Source organism: Lithobates pipiens, unplaced genomic scaffold (genome assembly GCF_037356315.1).
Source record: "Lithobates pipiens isolate NorthernLeopardFrog02 unplaced genomic scaffold, aLitPip1_a1.2 Scaffold_30, whole genome shotgun sequence".
In the NCBI taxonomy this organism is placed as follows: Eukaryota; Metazoa; Chordata; class Amphibia; order Anura; family Ranidae; genus Lithobates; species Lithobates pipiens.
The window spans coordinates 95,596,990-95,618,423 of NW_027507791.1; the positions used below are offsets into that span (position 1 = coordinate 95,596,990).

At 46.0% G+C, this 21,434-nt stretch overlaps 1 protein-coding gene across 3 annotated transcripts in view; it reads left to right on the plus strand.

Moving 5' to 3' along the window:
• The window catches only part of SPTB (spectrin beta, erythrocytic), a 205,057-nt gene that overhangs the window by 58,659 nt on the left and 124,964 nt on the right, over positions 1–21,434 (plus strand). For all 3 annotated transcript variants that reach the window (XM_077464649.1, XM_077464650.1, XM_077464651.1), the window contains 3 exons: positions 67–155; positions 1,555–1,635; positions 4,035–4,150. In XM_077464649.1, the coding sequence (XP_077320775.1) occupies positions 67–155; positions 1,555–1,635; positions 4,035–4,150 (286 nt within the window). The remainder of the gene's footprint in view (positions 1–66; positions 156–1,554; positions 1,636–4,034; positions 4,151–21,434) is intronic.

Sequence of the window (21,434 nt, forward strand, 5' to 3'; positions counted from 1 at the left end):
GAGAGTCACCATAAGCATAGCATTTATGAGTATTCAGCTGACCCATTACTTGGTTCATGTTTGCAGATACAAGACATTATCGTAGAGACAAAAGGTAGTGAAACTCGTTCTGCTAAAGACGCTTTGCTGCTCTGGTGTCAGATGAAGACAGCTGGGTGAGTTTCAGAAAATTGTCTGTTTCACGTATTATTAGGCATCACAAGCACCAAAGTGACTAAAGGTGGCCCTACACTATACAATCTGCGTGTACCACCTCATTTAGATCTAACAACCATGTAGTACAAGGGCTTGCCTAAATTGGATACAAATTGATTGGCTATATTAGCTAGGTCTTTATATTACATCATTTTGGTAGATCTAAAATCGATTGTACAAAGATTGTATGGTGAACCCAACATCTTTCACAGCTTACAGGCTGGCCTGTATCCTCCTGAATTTCCTGCATTCAGCAGGTGCCAAGGCCCTGGAGGCTACTCTTGCACTGTAGTCCATCATCCAAATAACTGGAGATGTTCGACTCCAGGCAAGGTTTATTGCAATAAAAGTCCAAATGCCAGTTGTCTTAATTGTTATACGGAGTCAGGATCGTAGTGTTGTAAATATAGGTATGAAATGATAATTCTATATTAAGCTATATATATATATATATATATATATATATATATATATATATATATATATAAAATAGATACCAACTAAGAGCTTCAACATAACTACAAACATAACCTCTAACCTCTAACTAAACATTAACCTACCCTCAAATATCCTTAACTTGAGCCTAAACTCTAACACTAGGGCAAAATGTATGCTATATTAGTAATACATACTACCACAATTTAACTGAAAATACTATCACAATAAATAATTTCAATTAAAGCTTAAATGTTTGACAGTTGGCTGATCACAGTTTATTTATCCCATACCATAAGTAGTGCTTTATTGATTTTGCCTTAAAACAAAGCAGATTATAAAAACAGAATTTATTTCCAACAGGGCTTTTTAGTACAAGCATTGCAATGACATTTTTCATTTACAAAAGGCTTTTATCAGAATGCTTACATCATAAAAAATAATAGTAAAATAGTAGCACATGATCATTAGTTGATGCACAATAATAATGCATGAAATTAGTAATATGTGTTAAATCAGCAAGTGATGACAGACCAGTGGCAGATAAACTAAAGTTAAATATAAGTCTTGAATGCCAATTAAGGGTAGTGATTTGACCAGTATAAAAGCGACCCTAAAAGGAGATGACTATGAGTTGGCCATGGTTCCCACTTAGCTTGGTAATTTGGAAGAGAGTCAAAAAATAAGGTAATACTCATGTTTCATCATGGAATCAACTCTGGTGATAATTTGTTTAAGGGGGGTATTAGATGATTTCCAATTATAAGCCAATGTCCATTGTGCAGCCCCCAAGATGGTGTGGGCCAAGTTGTATCTATATGAAAGCACTGGATTGGGGAGAAACAATAAATAGTGGCAATGACATTTTTTAAATCCATATCTTTTTTCCTTCTAACTAATTTCCATGTAAATCTATACTTTTAGATATCCAAATGTGAATGTCACCAACTTTACATCCTGCTGGAAAGATGGCTTAGCTTTCAATGCCCTCATTCACAAACACAGGTAAGATATTGCCATGTCCAAAAGTTAACTATCTACACTGACCAAATAAAAAAAACTATGGTAAAACTATAAAACCTACAACTGCTCTTCTGAAAGAAACAAACCTTGTGCTGTCATAATGTCTTTTAATTAATTTGTGCTTTGCTCATGCTGGGCAATGCAATAGGTTGGCTTTAATGCAGGCCTCCAGAGACATACAAAATTATTTTTCTTTCATTCCCCTGCTGTTTAGTCCAGCTAGCGAGAGCAAAGAATTTCCTGTGTAAGTTACGAGTTGCTGGAGTTGTAGCCTCCCCATGGATCATTTGAACCCATATAAGTGGGTCCAATATTTCTCCATATCCAGCTTGAGAGGAGTGGAGAGGATGGTTTGGGTGATATTTGGAGACAAGATTGGTGATGTAGAGACAGAGTTCTGAACGGCTTTTTATGTTATTGGTAGTATTTAGAATTTATTTCGCTGGGCGATCGGAAGCCAGTGTAGAAATTGGCAGAGGGGGTGGCAGGCACTGAGTGGTTGGTAAGGTAGATGAGTCTGGCAGCAGCATTCATGAGCTATGATAAGCACAAGTGACTCGCGTGAAACGTGTCAACCTGCCTTGTGTTCATGTCTGGCTTGATGACAAATAAACAACTTTCATGAATTTGACTTTGTCTGTGGTGTGCCACCATTTCCTTTCTTCCTTCATTTGTATGTACGGTGGTGAGCCGAGGTGAGCACCCACAGCTGTCACTTGTCTCACTAATTGCTTGAACAGTGTACATGTGTCTAGCATTCATGATAGACTGAAGAGGGGATAGCCTATGGAGAGGTAGGCCTATGAGAAGGGAGTTGCAATAGTCAAGACGAGAGATAACAAGGGAGTGAATGAGTAGCTTGGTAGTTTCATTAGCTAAAAAGGGGCACATTTTAGAGATGCTACGGAGGTGAAGTCTACAAACTTTTGACAACGATTGGATTTGGGGCTGAAAGGACAGGTCAGAGTCTAGAATTACACCTAGTACCCTGGCTTGGGGGGAGGGATTGATAATTGCATTATTGACCTTGATGGAAATGTCATGGGGGGGGGGGGCACAGGAAGGGGGTATATTATTAGCTTGGTTTTAGAGAGATTTAGTTTAAGAAAGTGGTGTGACATCCATGATGATATGTCAATTAGTAAGTTTGTAATGCAAGGCTATTTGTGGCTGCTCACATGTAATCACGCAGGAATTACACGGAATGATTGACCCTGGACGTAGATGGTCTGCATTGGGGGCTGATCATTCGCAGGTAATTGCTCCATGAGCCTGTAGGGATTATAATATTGCCTCACTCTGTCCAAAGAAACATTCTGGCTGGACAAACACATTAACTTTCTTAGCGGTATTCCCGAGTGTTGCCTGGGGTGAATTTTCCATACCAAGAGCGGTAACCCCGAGCCACACACAGGGCTGCATCGCAGTATCTAGGGAAAGTTACTTACCTTGTCCCCAGGATCCTGTGATGTCCCCCCTGCTGTGTGTGTCTTCCGCCCGATGCTCTGTATGCCGGGCTCCATTCCCTGCGAGCGGTGTGACGCACGGGGACAGAGCCCGGTGGGAAATTCAAAAAGTGCAAAAAAGAGAATACATACAGTACACTGTACTGTACATTACATTGCTGTATCAAATTATTTAGCCTCCCTTTTGTCTCTAATGTTTTGTCCAGTGCCCTGCATGCAGTTTTATATTATATATACTGTTCTTTCTGCCTAGAAACTGGGGAATGTCCATAGACCAGCTAGAAAATAGTAATAATAAATTAGAACACTTGCAGAATTGAGCGATAGTGATTTGTGGGGAAATTCATCATCAGACACTGAAAGTGGCGACAGCAACGATTCTGCAACTTACAGTGTTTTTGAGTTGATTACATTATTGGATACATTTTATTATTATTATAATATTACTTTTAATAATTATTTATAGTTATTTATTACATTATAATTTATGACTTTGTGTTTCAAACTTTTTCATACCCGGGTTGTCTACTAGACTCCAAATGCCAAATTTTCATGCAAAACAATTGTAACGCTTTCAGCATAAAAAACCTGACATAATAATACTGCCAGGGAGGTTAAGAAATATATATATATGTTCCAAATCCATGTTTCATTGTTCAGTTATTGCTTATTTATAAAAAATGGCCTGAAGCAGAGCTGGTATCTTTCCTAGACATATATGAGCACAGTGCCAAGACCCAATAAAGAGAGTTATGCACTTTACTGTATTTGTCAAGGTATTCTGTGTTATGTTAGTTCCCAAGGCTATCAAACACTACAAATAACCTCTGTATATATAAGATACAATGGGCACCAAAAATCCAGCTGCCACCACAGTATGTCATACACTGACCATGCTTGTGTTTCCTTTTCTAGGCCAGATCTCATCAATTTTGAAAAGCTGAAGAAATCAAACGCTAAACATAATCTGGAAAATGCCTTTACAGTAGCTGACAGACAGCTCGGTATAACGCAGCTGCTTGATCCGGAGGGTAAGTTTCATTTAACAGTTTAGCCTTTATTGCCTTCATTTTATAGTTTCACAAGTATCAGTCACTCTCTGACAAATAGACAACTTGGTATATAGTAACACGTCACTGGGATTTAGGCAGGAGTCACACCTATGCATTTTTAGTGCTTTTTGCATTTTACAGATTTGCACTACAGTCCATTTACCATGGTTTCCTATGGAACACGTTCTGTAGAGCAAATCTGCAAAATGCAAAAAGCACTAAAAATGCATAGGTGTGAATCCAGCCTTAGAAACTGTATGAGTGCAGAGACTGGGCAAATACCCATACACATATCCAGATAATTAGAAATTAGTAATTTGCTAAAATAGATATTCCCCGATCAGTGAATTTGTTTGCTTGTTTATAGTTCCGGATGATTTTCATACAATCCTCATTGCCGTGTTATTTGTATCACTGTTAGCAGCATTAAAGACAGGAAATATATGTGGTGCTAAAAATACAAGAACCACTGCTAAGGACAGCAGTCATCTATGCCAGGGGCCCCCAAACTTTACAGTGCAAGGGCCACATCATAAGTTTTACAGATATTTGCATAACAAAAATATGTTTTATAAATGAATGAATCAGATTTAAATGAGTGAATGAATTATTTAACCTTGAGCTTTTTGAGTAATTAGCATGATATGATGCAACAGAAAAAAACTTCAGTAAAACATACAAAGAGATTCCAAATAAACTTGAACACATGGGAGCCCCCTTTATATGTGAGACCTGTTCAGAGCGGGGTTGCCATCTCATCCCTTTAAATTCCAACACATATGAATTACCAAGGTTTGGAGGCTAATTTAATGCAGAATAGGCACCAAGTGAATTGAATTACCACCTTAATCAGCCACAAAACCTGATTAATTAATATGTGTTTGGTTTTAAAGGGATGAGGTGGCATCCCTAATTCAGAGCCCCCTCTAAAGCTGGCCATACACCTATATCTTATCTGCAGATTTTTTATGGTTAGATGGAAAAAGTGGGAGATTCCTCCATCCACACAGTTTAGCGAACATGGAGAAATCTGTTGCACTTTTTCCATCTAACCATAGAGAATCTGCAGATAATCTATAGGTGTATGGCCAGCTTTACATTTATTTCGGGTATTTACTTACCTCCCTCAGTTTACACAGTGCTAAATACATACATATTGTACATTCATAAGGGGTCGCTGCCCTCAAGGAGCTTACGAACTAAGATCCCTAACTCACATTTATACATATACATACTAGGGCCAATTTAGACAGGATCCAATTAACCTACCTGCATGTCTTTGAAGTGTTGGAGGAAACCAGAGTACTCGGAGGAAACCCACACAGGCACAGAGAGAACATGCAAACTCCATGCTGGTAGTGTGATTCAAAGCCATGACCCTATTGCTGCTAGGCAGACGAGCTAATGACCTAGTCACTGTGCTAACCTTTGTGACAGTCCCCATCAGAGTCCTCCCTTACATATTAAGGTCCCCAGCAGAGTCCTCCCTTACATGAGAATGCCCTTTAGATTCCCCCTTAGATCAGGGTCATCATCCGAGTTCCCTCTTACACACGGGCGTACCTAGAGCATTTGGCACCCGGGGAGGATCCTATATCTGACACCCCCCACGTTAAAATGTAAAAACACCCCACTGTGCCCTCTGCATACCCCAATATCTCTTTGTCACTACTGTGTACCCCCTCTCCACAGCTGCACCTCTGGACCCCTTTACATTACACAGTGCCCTGCATCTCTGGACCCCTTTACATTACACAGCCCCCTGCACCCCTTTACATTACACAGCACCTTGCACCCCGGGACCCCTTTACATTAAACAGCCCCCTGCACCCCTTTACATTACACAGCACCACGCACCTCTGACCCCTTTTCATTAAACAGCCCCCTGCACCTCTGGACCCCTTTACATTACACAGCACCCTGCACACTGTCCCCCTTAACATTACACAGCCCCCTGCACCCTTTACATTACACAGGACCATGCAGCTTTGGACCCCTATACATCCCCCACAGCTCTGGACCCCCTGCATGTTACACAGACCCCCTTCAGGGCAGTCCCCCTTCCATGCAGACCATCCCCCTTCCTTGCAGACCCCCTCCTTTCGGTGCAGACCCCCTTCAGTGCAGACCCCTTTCAGTGTAGACCCCTCCCTTCAGTGTAGACCCCCCTTCAGTGCAGATCACCTCCCTTCAGTACAGACCCCTATCTTCAGTGCAGACCCCCCTTCAGTGCAGACCTCCTCTCTTCAGTGCAGACCCCCTTCAGTGCAGCCCCCTTCCTTTAGTGCAGACCTCCCCCCTTCAGTGCAGACCCCCCTGAGAAGAGGAGGAGGCGGCTTCACTCTGCTCGGCTGTGCCTGCGACATCCGGGACTGCTCAGACAGCCCGCAGCTCCGAGAGAAGCGATGGTTGGTGGAGTGGTGTCACCCTGCCCCCTCTTGAAACGCCACTGCCTCTCCCTGCTCTTACCTGCCTGTCACCGTGCCGATGCCTAAACCCACCCGCAGCGCTGTCACCGATTCAGTCAACGCCCCACTTGGTACACCTTTGCTCTTACATTGGGGACCCCCTTAAATCAGAGGCTGGATAAAATCTTGCCCATGGGCCAGAGTTTGGAGACCCCTGATCTATGTCTGTACAATAGTAATGCACGGCAACCCTTTATTAGCATGCCATGTTTTACTTTTGCGAGAATTCATAACAGTACTAGTATTTGTCCTTTTTCCACACTAGTTAAACAGCTCATAGCTTTTAGCTGCCATCCTACAATTGACACAATAAAATATCTTGTACAATGGTACCTTGGATTACAGGCATCATTCGTTCCAGAAGAATGCTTGTAATCCAAAGCACTCGTTTATCAAAGCGAGTTTCCCCATAGGAGTTAATGAAAACGCTGATAATTAGTTCCACAGTGACTGCTATTGTATGCAGTACTGCATGTGGCCAGAGGTGGGGGGGGCACTGGAGACACTCGTAAACACTCGGAGACCACTCGGAGCTGTTTGGATGCACTCGGGAACGGAGTGTCTCAGGATTTGAAAAAAAAATAATAGCTTGTATTGCAAAACGCTCGTAAACGCTCATAAACCTCATTACTCGCAATCTGAGGTATTACTGTATATTGTTAAAATATAAATATTTTTTCTATATGTATGCTTAGAGTAGAACTCCAGGATAAGTAAATATCATCTAAATACAACAGGCATGTGTATTCTTACTAGAAACTTTTGGGGGGGGGGGGGGGTGATTTACTAATACTGGATAGAGCAAAATCTGCTTCCAATTATAATTTTTTTTGTCAAAGCTTAATTGGACAATTCTATATTTTGTGCAGTGTGACTGGTCTAATCACCCTCCTGCCCCACCCCACCCCTCTAGTTTTCTGCAGGCAGCCTGTAGTGGATGGGCCTTCTGCACAGTGATGATGTCACTGTTCATTTTACAAGATAATACTTGGGTATGCAAAGCATTTGGTGTACACAAAGTGGATTTACAGTATATCCTTTGTGGCTATTGAGGAGTATATTTCATTTTAAGTTTTTATTCCCGAAGCTCAACTTTATTGATACATAACATTACAGCTGGAGTTTGCCACTAGTAGATGTTTGCTGTTATAATATACCCTTTGTTGGGTATATAATACCTAAGAGCCCGTTCACACTGAGGCAGCAGGACTTGCAGCGCTACTGCCTCAGGCGACCGGGATCCGACTTTAGCGGCGGCTTGTGAAATGACTTCTGTATAGAAGTCAATGCAAGTCGCTCCAAAAGTCGTACAGGAATCTTTTTTTTTTTTGAGTCGATCCGATTAGAACGGTTCCATTGCATAGAGCAGGACGCAACTTGTCAGGCGGCTAAGTCGCCTGACGGGTCGCCCCTGTGTGAACCGGCCCTTAAGCTCAACCTCAGACAAAGTTTTTTTTAATTTTGAGTAGAGTTCTGAAAGGATAGAAGAGTGGGTATTACATTATCAAGGCAAAGGGGGCCACACATATGAATATTCAGTATGTGTAATGCAGAAGGCATTTCAGACCTACTAGAAAAGCCAGAGTCCCACCCCCCCCGAGTCCGGCCCACACTGCACTGCATACTTCTTCCGGGTAAACAAACTTTAAGCACACAGATGCAGTGCAGCCCTATGAGAGCCGGCTCCCCGGAGGACACTGCAGGCTTGTCTGCCAGCCCCCCTCCTCCCCCGTCATACACAGATCATGAAAGGTCTTTCTGGGAGATATGCTGATCACCCGTCCAGCACACTGGATGGAGCACAGGCCAACATGGATGAGTGCGCGGCGGCCTGCAGCTTGGTCATGGTGAGTGAGAGGACTCCATCCCCCACACACCATTACATACTCCCTCCATCTCCCCCTGGGGACAGGGGCCCCTTCTCACGTGGGGACAGGGACCCCCATCTCCCCTGGGGATAGGGACCCCTTTTCACCTGGGAGCAGTAACTTCATCTGCCCTGGAGAAAAGGACCTCATCTCTTCTGGGGACGGGGACCCCATCCTGCCTAGGGACAGTCCCCCAATGGGGCACTTAAAAATAAAAAAATAAACTAATAAAAAAAACTACTGATGCCAGTGGTGGAACTGCAGGGCTCACAAAGGTCATACCTGTGACCACGCCCTGGAGTTCCACCGCCGGACTCAGAGGGAAGGGCCCTGGCTGGGGTTCAGGGGGGCCCTTCATGGCTTCTTGCATCGGGGCCCTGAAGGTTCTAGTTACGCCACTGACAGTGACAGTGCATATTTTTTAGCACTGAACACTGTATTAGTGTCACTGGTCCCCAAAAAGTGTCATTTATTGTCAGAATGTCCACCGCAACATCGCACTCCCACTATAAGTCCTGATTGTCATCATTACTAGTAAAATAAATAAAAATAAAAATATCCCAATGTTTGTAGATGCTATAAATTTTGCACAAACCAATCAATATACACTTATTGAGATTTTTTTTTTACCAAAAATATGTAACAGAATACATATTGATCTTAATTTATGAAGAAATTAGATATTTAAAATTTTTTTATTGGATATGTTTTATAGTAGAGTGTAAAAAAATATTGTTTCTTTTTCAAAATTGTCAATCTTTTATTTTTTTTAAAAAAAGGCAGAGGTGATCAAATACCACTAAAAGAAAGCTCTATTTGTGGAAAAGAAAAAGGACATTTTTATTTGGGTTGTCATTTAACGTAACACAGTATCGCAAAAAATGGCGTGGTCATGAAGGGGGTAAATCTTCCTGAGGTCAAGTGGTTAAAATTCCTTAGAACAATCGCTCTGGTGGGGATAACATTTAAACACTGGCAAGTTCTAGCCCCTTTTCACTTTGTAATAAATAAGAACATCTTAGGGGGGGGCGTGGCCGGGATGTGAAAGAGAGCAGACGTGTGACTGCTGAGCTCCACTCCAACGCTTATCCTGTTTACTTCCAGCGCCATTTCTACCATCACACAGCCTCTCCCCCTGACACCCTGGGGCGGAAGAAAACCTCCGGTACCCCGCGGCCCTCTCCGCAGCCCCCGGGAAGGCTCCGTTCGTCCGCAGCAGGTGAGGCCCGGTCCGCGGCAGCCATCTTCCCCACGAGGTCCCCCGCCACCACGATGTCTGTCGGCTCTCAGGCCGCCGCTGATCCTCCTCCATCTCAGGCAGATTCCCACGCTGAGCTCCTGGCGGCGATCAAGGAGGGCAGGGATTCAGTGATGGTGAAGATTGATCACCTAGTGGCCGATGTAAGCCTAATTAGGCATGACATGGACAAATTTAGGGCCCGGTTTACAGAGGCCGAAGGCCGCATATCGCAGCTAGAGGACACCACCAGATCTGACTCCCGGGACCTCCGTGCATTACAGTTGCAAGTTAGAGCCTTGCAGGAGAAGTCCATAGATACTGAAAATAGGCTCAGGAGGAACAATATCCGTGTCATAGGCCTCCCCGAGAAGGCAGAGGGTGCGCGGCCTGCTGAATTCACTGAGGCCTTCCTGAAAACACTCCTGGACCTGCCTGATCTGCCTCCCACATTCATAGTGGAGAGAGCGCACCGGCTCCCTCCAACTTCCCCTGTCCCCGGGGCTCCACCGCGGCCGTTTCTGCTTAGGTTGTTAAACTACAGAGACCGGGACAGGGTTTTGATGGCGGCTAGAGAAAAGCGAGATCTACTTTTTAATGGGGCCAAGATAATGCTTTTTCCTGACTACTCCCCAGAAGTGCAGCACCGTAGATGCTCCTTTACTGAGGTCAGGAAGCGCCTGCGAAATGAGGGCCTCAAGTTCAGCCTGCTGTATCCAAGCAAACTTCGGGTGATTGCTGATGATCGTGCACACTTTTTCATGGACCCAGAAGCTGCCATGTCCTGGCTGGATGACCGCAGATGAGCTACACCGGACTATGGATGCCACCTGCACCTTTACACTGCCTGGCACTCTGCTCCTTACTTGATTCCCCCCGCTGGATCCTTGCCAGGTGGCCGTTGCGCCTGTTGACTCTCATCTTTCATCCTGCCTGAACACGGGGGATCAGAGTGCTGCCACCTAATATGTGCCTGCTCCGGCACCTACACCCCTGTGTCTTTATTTTTCTTTTCCTGTACACCTGGCTGTGCTACCATTACTGATCTGTTGGGCACTTTTGCAGGAGCGGGCCTACTCAGCAGACTGCGGAAGACACACACACACTACTACTACAAGCAAGTACTGCCACCGCGGCGTGATTGCCACCCCCCCTCCCTGGTCTTTTTCTTACCCCCCTTCCCTGTTCCCCCCCCCTCTTTTTTTTTTTATACTTTTTGTTTTTTCTTTTTCCTCCTTTCTGGTCAGTGGCCAACGCCTCCTAACTTTGACTTGCTTCCTGGCCATGTGACTTTGACCAGTGGTGCGAGGGGCGAACATTGACGGTGTAAGGTCCCAGTCGGGGGCGCTTACACCTGTTTGGTGAGACTTTCTTTTTGTTTGGGGACAAACTATTCCCGGACCCCCCCTCGTTTTTTCTTTTTAGGGGGTGCGATGGGATATAGTAGGAAAGGCACTCCGTGCCTGGGTAGTTTGGAGCCTGTTTGGGTCTCCACAGTTCTATATGCAAATGCATATGTTTGTTTGTATTTTCTATTGTGTCTCAGTGCTGACAGTATTATCTGCAATGTAATTATGATCTTGCTGCTTACAGGGTGCCCCTGGACAGGCCTCCCCCAATACTCCTGCTCCCCCTTCCTTTATATGCCATATGGCTAGCCAGGTCTCGGATTCATTTACCGTCCTCTCCTGCAATGTTAGAGGCCTTAACTCTAAATTTAAGAGAGCTCTGCTCTTCCAATATTTAAAAACTCACTCCCCCCAGCTTATTCTCCTCCAGGAAACTCACCTTTTGGGCAGCAAGGTCCTAACTCTTAAGAAACTCTGGATACAACGGGGTGTACATGCCACTTACTCCACTTACGCCAGGGGGGTATCAATTCTTATTCACAGGAATTTTCCATGTGTTATTGAAGAGGTCCGCACGGACCCCCTGGGGAAGTTTGTGATTTTAGTGTTTACCCTATGCTCTCAAAGGTACATTATTATAAATAGGGATGAGCTTCGTGTTCGAGTCGAACATACGTTCGACTCGAACATTGGCTGTTCGTCCGTTCGGCGAAGTCTGAACATTTTGGTCCGTTCGCGCCAAATTCGTGTGGCGCTCACGGCCCACAATGCACTGCGATGGCGCAGTGCATTGCTGGCTCATGATTGGCCAAGCATGCACTGTGACCCCGCATGCTTGGCCAATCGCAGCGCCAGCAGCGAGGAGAGCCATGATTGGCCACAGGCAGGATGCCTGTGGCCAATCATAGCTCAGGCTGTGTAGTGCACGCCCCACACTATATAAGGCCACCAGCGCGGCGGCCTTGTGTAGTATGTTGGCGTCTGAAGCAGTGGGTGTTCTGTGTACCTTCAACACAGTACACACCGATCGTTTTCGGCCGATTTTCGATCTTGCTGTTGTGTAGTGGTTATTGTCTGCGTGCCCTGACCGCAGTATACACCGCTATATTCACCTCACCTATATAGTGATCTATCTTTTATAATAGAGCTTGCAGTCAGTAGTGTTAGGAGATAGTGCGTGCTGTCTGCGTGCTCTGTACCCAGTGCAGAAAGGTCTGTGCAACGCGTTCCCAGAGACTGGGAGGTTACAAACTCCTGGTCCTGGACAACGTGTTGCTGAGGCATTGGTCAGAAGGAGCGGTGGAGAAGGTGGCCGTCTGACTGATGCTTTCAGACAATTTTTTAGTCCGCAGCCCCAAGGTATGATCGGTTCCAGCACCCATCGCCAGCGTCTGATTTACATGGTGCAGGAATACCTAGGGGCAAGGTCAGACTTGGACACCTTTCCCACCGAAAATCCTCTGGCTTACTGGGTCTTGAGGATGGATCACTGGCCAGAGCTTGCACAGTATGCAATTGAGCTACTGGCCTGTCCTGCATCCAGCGTTCTTTCGGAACGCACCTTCAGTGCTGCTGGTGGCTTTGTTACCGATAACAGGGTGCGCCTGTCCACCAAATCAGTTGATCGACTGACCTTCATCAAGATGAATCAGTCTTGGATCACCCACAGCTACCAAGCACCTGAAGCTGATGTAACAGAATAATTTTTTTTGAAATATCACATCCCTTCAAGACTGCCTATGCTGATGCTGAGTGATTGTCCTGTTATGTTATGTTGATTGTCTATCCTCTTCCTCCTCCGCTGATATTTTGGAAGAACATTTCTGGTTGATGCCATCAGCCCAATTTTTCTGCCCCTGTTTAACAGGGGCGTTTAAGTACAATTTTTGATGCAATGCTTTGCAGCAGGGCTAATTCCTGCAATCAAACAAGAGTATATGGGAGAGGTTGCAGTGTGGTGGCACCAGCACCAGTGCCTAAGGCCCAATTTTTCTGCCCCTGTTTAACAGGGGAGTTTAATTACAATTTTTGATGCAATGCTTTGCAGCAGGGCTAATTCCTGCAATAAAACTAGAGTATATGGCAGAGGTTGCAGTGTGGTGGCACCAGCACCAGTGCCTAAGGCCCAATTTTTCTGCCCCTGTTTAACAGGGGCGTTTAATTACAATTTTTGATGCAATGCTTTGCAGCAGGGCTAATTCCTGCAATAAAACTAGAGTATATGGCAGAGGTTGCAGTGTGGTGGCACCAGCACCAGTGCCTAAGGCCCAATTTTTCTGCCCCTGTTTAACAGGGGCGTTTAATTACAATTTTTGATGCAATGCTTTGCAGCAGGGCTAATTCCTGCAATAAAACTAGAGTATATGGCAGAGGTTGCAGTGTGGTGGCACCAGCACCAGTGCCTAAGGCCCAATTTTTCTGCCCCTGTTTAACAGGGGCGTTTAATTACAATTTTTGATGCAATGCTTTGCAGCAGGGCTAATTCCTGCAATAAAACAAAGTATATGGCAGAGGTTGCAGTGTGGTGGCACCAGAACCAGTGCCTAAGGCCCAATTTTTCTGCCCCTGTTTAACAGGGGCGTTTAAGTACAATTTTTGATGCAATGCTTTGCAGCAGGGCTAATTCCTGCAATAAAACTAGAGTATATGGGAGAGGTTGCAGTGTGGTGGCACCAGCAGCAGTGCCTAAGGCCAAATTTTTCTGCCCCTGTTTAACAGGGACATGTAATTACAATTCTTGATATAATATTTCACAGGAGGGCCCCTTCCTGTGCCCACCCAGAGTAACGGTGAGGACTTATAGTGTTGTGGCACCAGCACCACAACCACCAAAGGTCAATTTTTCTACCACTGTTCAACAATGGCATGTAATTACAATTATTCACAGCAGGGCGCTCCAGCGCCCACCAAGAGTCACTTTGAGGGCTTACAATGTTGTGGCAAAACCAACACCTTGTTCCGCCATTTCTGCAGAGCATATAGGGCAGACCCCTACTTTCAAACATCCAATTTACAAACATCTCCTACTTGCAAACGGAAGGAGACAACAGCAAGTGAGATGAAAAAAGATGGACGACAAAACAAATTATACAGGGGTGATAACCCTTCCCTATGTTTTCCAAAAAGCTTAAAAATAGTTTTTTTGACTGGAGCTACACTTTAAAAATGTACCAGTTGAAAATTACAAACAGATTCAACTTAACACAACAAACCTACACAGTCCCTGTTTTGTTTGCACCGCCTGTATACTGCTGTTCTGAGTATATAGGGCCTGGGCGCCACACGCATTTCCTTTTTTTAATATGGGTACGGGGTTCCCCTTAATATGCGTACAAGACCTAAAGGGGCTGGTAATGGGCAGGGAGGGCTACCCATGCCATTTTTCTCAATGATTTTCAACCATATTGCAGGAACCAGATATAACATTAAAACCGCAAGCAGTTTTAAATGGTGTTATTTCCGTTTAATGTCATTTTGTGCAGGGACTGTTCTAAACACGGGAAACACGTGGCACTTCACAGGCATACTACAGACACCCCCCAGGCACCATATTTAAAGGAATATTTCACTTTTTTTTTCACATTAATCGTCATTAAAATCAGTGCTCCCACCAAAACGGCCATTTTTAAAAACATTTTAGGCATTGGCCCATGTCCCCTGGGGCAGGAGCCAGGTCCCCAAACCCTTTTTAGGACAGTATCTTGCATATTAGCCGTTAAAATTAGCACTTTTCATTTCGAACGTTCGAGTCCCATAGACTTCAATGGGGTTCTAAAGTTCGTTCGAATTTGGGGTCCGTTCGAAAGTTCTGGTGCGAACCGAACCGGGGGGTGTTCGGCTCATCCCTAATTATAAATCTCTATATTCCCCCCCTCTTTTTCACCCGCATTATTGTATGATGTTTTAGACAAGATTTCACCTTTCTGTCCTGGGCGGGTGCTGGTGATGGGAGACTTTAATGCCACCCTGTCTCCAGACCTAGACAGGCCTTCGCCTGCTAAGAGGCAGTGTATGGAACTCTCCGGGTGGGCTCAGGCGGTTGGTTTGGTGGAGGTCTGGAGGTGGAAACACCCTGACAAGAGGGCTTACTCCTGTTTTTCGGCTTCTTACAAGACAGCATCCCGGATTGATTTGGCTTTCTCCAACCCCGCACTGTTAGCGGACGTGCTGGATGCGTCCTATCTCCCCAGTGGATTGTCTGATCATAGCCCGCTGTCGGTGGTGCTCCGCTCCCCAGCCTCCGGTAACGCGGCACTTTGGCGGCTGGGTGCACACTGGGTTTCGCATCCTGACCTGTCCGACAAACTGCCGGATCAGCTGGCGGAATTTTGGGAGATGAATGTGGGGTCCTCTTCCCCTGCAAATGTTTGGGACGCTTTCAAAGCATATACCAGGGGCCAATATATTTCCTGTATTGCTGACATTAAGAAGAAACAGGCGAGTATGACTCTCTCACTACAACAAGCTGTTGATAATTGTAATGCCATATACACGGCGGACCCAAACCCTACCAATTTTGACTTACTAATGGCAGCTCAGAGGGACTTGCAGCTACACCTGACGGAAATTACACGACTTGACATGTATAAGGGGAAGCAGCGGGTATTTGAACAAGGAGATAGGAATGGACGTCTGCTGGCGATGATGGCTCAGCATGACCAGCCCCTCACTCTGGTGTCTGCCCTGCAGACTCCGGATGGGGACACCGTGGCCTCCCCCTCGGATATACTGCAGACTTTCAGCGCCTTTTATGAAAAGTTGTACTCCTCGGGCCTCCCTACAGACTTTCGACCCGAGTCACTCCATACTCTGTTGGACCAGTTGGCGCTGGGATGGCTCTCTGACTCGGAGCGGGAGACTCTGGTCCAGCCTTTTACGGCGCTGGAGGTCCTGGGGGTCATTAGTTCTTTTCCCCCGGGTAAGGCTCCGGGGCCTGATGGACTTCCGATGGCCTTTTACAAGACCCACGGGGCTCTTCTGGCGCCTCTGCTGGCTCAGCTCTATACTACCTGTCTGACTGCTGGTGAATTGCCTGCTTCCATGTACCATGCCCACTTAACATTGATTCACAAGGCCCCTAAGGACCCCACCTCCTGTGCTTCCTATAGGCCCATAGCCTTATTAAATTCTGACTTTAAAATACTGACCAATCTCCTGGCCCCTAGGCTTTATCCCATGCTCCCCTCGGTGATAGACTCTGACCAGACTGGTTTCATGCCCCGTAGATCTACAGATATTAACCTCAGGAGACTCTTTACTAACATTCACGCCCACCATTTAAATGTGGGAACCCGGGTGGTGGCCTCCTTGGATGTCGAAAAGGCCTTCAACACGGTGGAATGGCCTTTTTTATGGGGGACCCTGCGGAAAATGGGCTTCCCTTTACTGTTTATTAATTGGCTTCAGGTGATTTATAGGAGCCCGACTTCGTCGGTTCAGCTGGGGGGAGCCCTTTCCGCCCCCTTCAGGCTTTTTAGGGGGACCAGGCAGGGCTGCCCTCTCTCTCTGTTTGCCCTTGCGATCGAACCTGTGGCGGAGGCACTGCGTTTCTCGCCCCGGGTGTCAGGATTGCGAATTGGGCTGCTGGAGGAGAGGGTGGCCCTGTACGCAGATGACATGCTGCTCTTTCTAAATGATGCTGGTCCTGCACTGAGGGGGGTGTTGGATGTGCTGGATACTTATGCAGGGGTCACTAGTCTCAGGGTGAACTGGTCCAAATCTCTTCTGTTTCCGATTGATCAGGGGGCAAGGGCCACTTCGCTCTCGGACAACCCCCTTGTCTGGGTTGACTCATTTAAGTATTTGGGGGTTCAGGTATCTCACTTGGCGTCGGATTACCTCACACTAAATCTTACCCCGGTTGTTTTGGATATCCAGGCTAAGCTTAAATCGTGGAGTAACCTGCCATTATCGCTCTGGGGGCGTGTAAATCTCCTTAAAATGAAGGTCATCCCCAGACTTACCTGTTTCGTCACTCCCCGCAGTGGTTGCCTAAGTCATTTTTCAAAAAACTGAACCAGATTTTTTCCTCCTTTATTTGGGGCTCCTCGTCACCCAGATACCGCCTGACCACTTTGATGAGACCACGGACACAGGGGGGCATGGCTTTCCCAGACTGTTACAAATACTATCTGTCCACGCAGCTGGTTACGGTAGCCTGGTGGCTGCAGCCGGACCAAACAAACTCCTCCACTGTTCTGGAGGCTTCGGTTCTGGGTTCGTTGGAGGCCCTCCAGCTTCTAATCTACCGAGGCCCTCGGGCTCCTTATTCTTTGACTCCCTCCATAATCGCTACCCTGCGAGCATGGCGGGGGGGGCTGGCCCTGGAGGGACGTGGACGCACTGATGTATCCCCAAATGCCCCACTGTGGCTGAATCCTGGCCTGTCTCACCTATACAAGATCCCTGACCCATGCGCATGGACTAGGCACGGGATTAAGCTTATGTCGCATGTCGTGGAGCAGGGCTCTATACTCCCCTTTACCAGCCTGATCTCCGTGTACAATGTGCCTGGCCACTACCTATTCAGATACCTTCAACTGGTCCACGCGTTTACAGCGAAATTCCCAAATTCCTCCTGCAATTTGGCACAATCGAAACTGGAACACACACTCAGGGCCGACTGCGACAGGAAACCTACTTCAGTTTTATACTCCCATCTCATAAATGTGTCGCTGCTGGCTCTTGATAAACTGTGGACCAGGTGGCAGACTGACATCCCCTCACTAGACACAGATGACTGGGATGATGTTTGGGACCTTCCTTTTAACTCCCTGGTCTCTATTAGGAACCGCCTTGTGCAATTTAAAATTGTACACCGGGCCTACTACACCCCGTACAGACTCCATAGGATGAACCCTGCGCACTCTCCGAGCTGTTTGCGGTGTGGGGCCTCCCCTGGGGACTTCTCACACATTTTCTGGCAGTGCCCGAGGGTCCAGCAGTACTGGGAGTCAGTGTTACATCTAATTAGCAAGGTCACCATGACTACGGTGCCTTTGGCCATGGAGGTCTGCATACTGGGACTCATCGAGCCCGTGGTGCGGTCCGCCGCCAAACGCACGATGACTGGCCTGCTGCTCTTTTATGCTCGTAAGAATATTGCTATGCACTGGTAAAAGGCAGAACCCCCATCCGTGGTGCAATGGAAGCGCCTGGTGAATAACAGTCTCCCCCTGTACAAAGATACTTACCTCCATCGGGGATGTCCAAAGAAGTATAATAAGGTCTGGCATGCTTGGGTAGCTGACCCTGAAACAGCTTAGATGGGGATGGTGACTGTGGTTGCGGGGGGGATTTGGTACGATATGTTCTGTTATGTTCTATTTTCTGCTCCCCTCCCCCCTTCGTGTCCTTAGGAGCTGTCCTGTTCTCTTATGGAACCAGACAGGGGATCGTTTATACTGGCCGAGGGAATTGGGGCCGCCAGTGGAGCACCCTTTTTACTGTGAAATGCTGAAATACTATGTTGCATTGTATATTTCTGTGCAGGGCTGGACTGGGACAAAAATTTGGCCCTGGACTTCATCCAGACCGGCCCACTCCAATTTTGCAAACACGCACAAAAACAGTATGCTGCGCACTTGCACGAGAGTGACGTCATCACGGCCCGGCTAGACATATAGCAGGAGTATGCAAATTCAGAAGCCGACAGCACACTGCTGGTGATCTTTTATTTTCCAGCCCCCCCCCCCCCCTCTACCCCCTGGTGTCCCCCTGTCACCTGCCCGAAGTCTGGCTCTGCATTATATATTTTAAAATAAACAACTAATGCGCACACCTATTTTTGATCAACCACAGTAATGAGAAGCTGCCAACATCAGACAGGTTTAGGCCCCTTTCACACGGGACGGATCAGTAATGATCCGCCCCGTGATGATCCGCTCGCTCAGCGGGGATCGCTCCGTTGTCCCCGCTAAGCCGGCTGCAGACAGGGCGGTCTCCGCACACTGTGCAAGGACCGCCCTGTCAGCTCTCTGCTCTCCTCTATGGGGATCGGATGCGTACGAACTGTCTGTCCGTGTTCATCCGATCCGCTCTGCAGACGGATAGAAAAATAGGATTTTCCTCCGTCTGCAGAATTGGACTGTTGCGGAGGAAATCGGGTGTCTGCGGATGTTCATCCGCAAACACCCGCTATCCCATAGGAATGCATGTATGCCCGTATTTCATGCGCAAACGGATGGATGAAATACGGACATATCATCCGCATGTGTGAAAGGGGCCTAACACAAACCCACAGATAAATTGAGCAAAGGATGTGATGATAACCAAAATAACATAAAAAAAATCCATTTGGTGCAAATAATGATTCAAATAATACAAAAAATCCAACATAGCTAAAAGTACATCAAACGTGTCAATTAATATTGAAATGTGCATAAAAAAAATTTTCAGCAAAAAATTCATATATAAACCATGCTTATAATTAAAACCATTTTATCCAAACTATGTCCTTGGTATTAAAGTGCAAAAAGAGTGCAAAAAAAAGGGGGGTTTTTAATAGGCATTTTTTATATATGATTTTTTTGCTGAAAATATTTTTATGCACATTTTAATATTAATTGACAGTTTTGGTGAACTTTTAGCTATGTTGAATTTTAGCATATTATTTTAACCATTATTTTCACCAAATGGATTTTTTATGTTATTTTATTTAGCACCACATCATATATATATATATATATATATATATATATATATATATATATATATATATATATATAGCTGTATATAGAATATGGCTTTGTGTATGATATAATATTCTATATACAGCTATATATATATATATATATATATATATATATATATATATAGCCATGTGCTATATACAGTATTCAATGGGCTGGCCGGTTACCTGGATGGGTTCCTGCAGCACCGCCATCCTCCAGGCTCCCTCGTCTGCTCCGGGGACTTCTCTGCCTGTCGGCTGCTCTCACGGCGGCCTCCGGCTCATTTAAACTCACAGCGTCCGTTACCGCGGGGGCCGCCGGAGATAGCCGAGTTTGGTTCGCTGAAGCGCTGTCGGAGAGGAGCAGGGCGGGGGAAGCCGAGCGGTGGCGGAAAAGGACGACTGTGGGCCGGAGGTGGCCGAAGATGTGTGCAATACTAGTGTTATGAGAGCGCCGAGTGGGGGCGGAAAGAGCCGAAGTGCGCCACGCTGCGCTCGGAAGTACAGCGGTGCTCAAATGAATGGCTGTGCGAGTAGCGCAGCCATTCATTTGGCTAGACTGTCACTGAAACCGGCCCACTGAGCCATCGGCCCACCGGGAATCTCCCGGTAGTCCCGATGGCCAGTACATGCCTGTTTCTGTGTCATTGAACGACTCTTGTATACTGTGAGCACTGTCGTTATAAGTGTTGTTTGTTATGAAACTCTTAATAAACATATTTTTCAAAAAAAAAATAAAATAAGAACATCTTAAGTGGAATTGGGCTTTAAGCTACTACACAGGGGTCTCAAACAACAGAAGGGGTTATAAATGGCTGTTTTGGGAGCACCACTGAGAGTCAAACTATTAAATAAGAAAAGGACACCAGGGTTGATTTACTAAAACAGGAGAGAGCAAAGCCTGGTGCAGCTCTGCAAAGAAACCAATCAGCTTCCAATTTTTTTTTTTTGTCAATGCTTATTTGGACAAACTGAAGTTAGAAGCTTATTGGCTAACATGCATAGCTGCACTAGATTTTGCACTCAACCCAATTTTAGTAAATCAACCCCGCTATGTCAATTGCATCTTTATGACTAGATCTTAAAATTAATACTTCAGGCAGCCAGGGCTGGTGCAAGGATTTTTGGCACCCTAGGCAAACCTAATTTTTTCGCCCCCATTGGCTCCACCCATGACTCCACCCCCTTTGCCCTTCCCATTTGTCTGAACGTGCCACTTTACCAGAAGCATTAGCTCTGCTTCCTCTAGCGCTGGCTCCAGTGCTGCGCTACACCTCTAATTACATTACCGGTCGGCGTTACATACTGCAGCCTGCAGAGCATGCAGACATGGTAGGAAACCAGCAGCTGGGTGCCCCTAGGCATCAGTGCGCCCTAGACGGCTGCCTAGTTTGCCTAGTGGTAGCACCGGCCCTACAGGCAGCATTACTTTGTAGTAGTAGCCAACACACATAATAGAGAATAAGGCAGGCACAAATGGGGCACTCATTGAAGAAATGCACAAGGGAGAAATATCAATTCAATCAAGACTTCCATTTATTTTGTGAAAATTGTGACTTACCCTGGCATGCGGTTACCTAATTTTGCAAGGAAAACCACATTGATGCTTTTACATGCTCATGTATTATTTGTGTGCCATTGGTAATAAGCCAGTGCTTGTGTTATTTTTT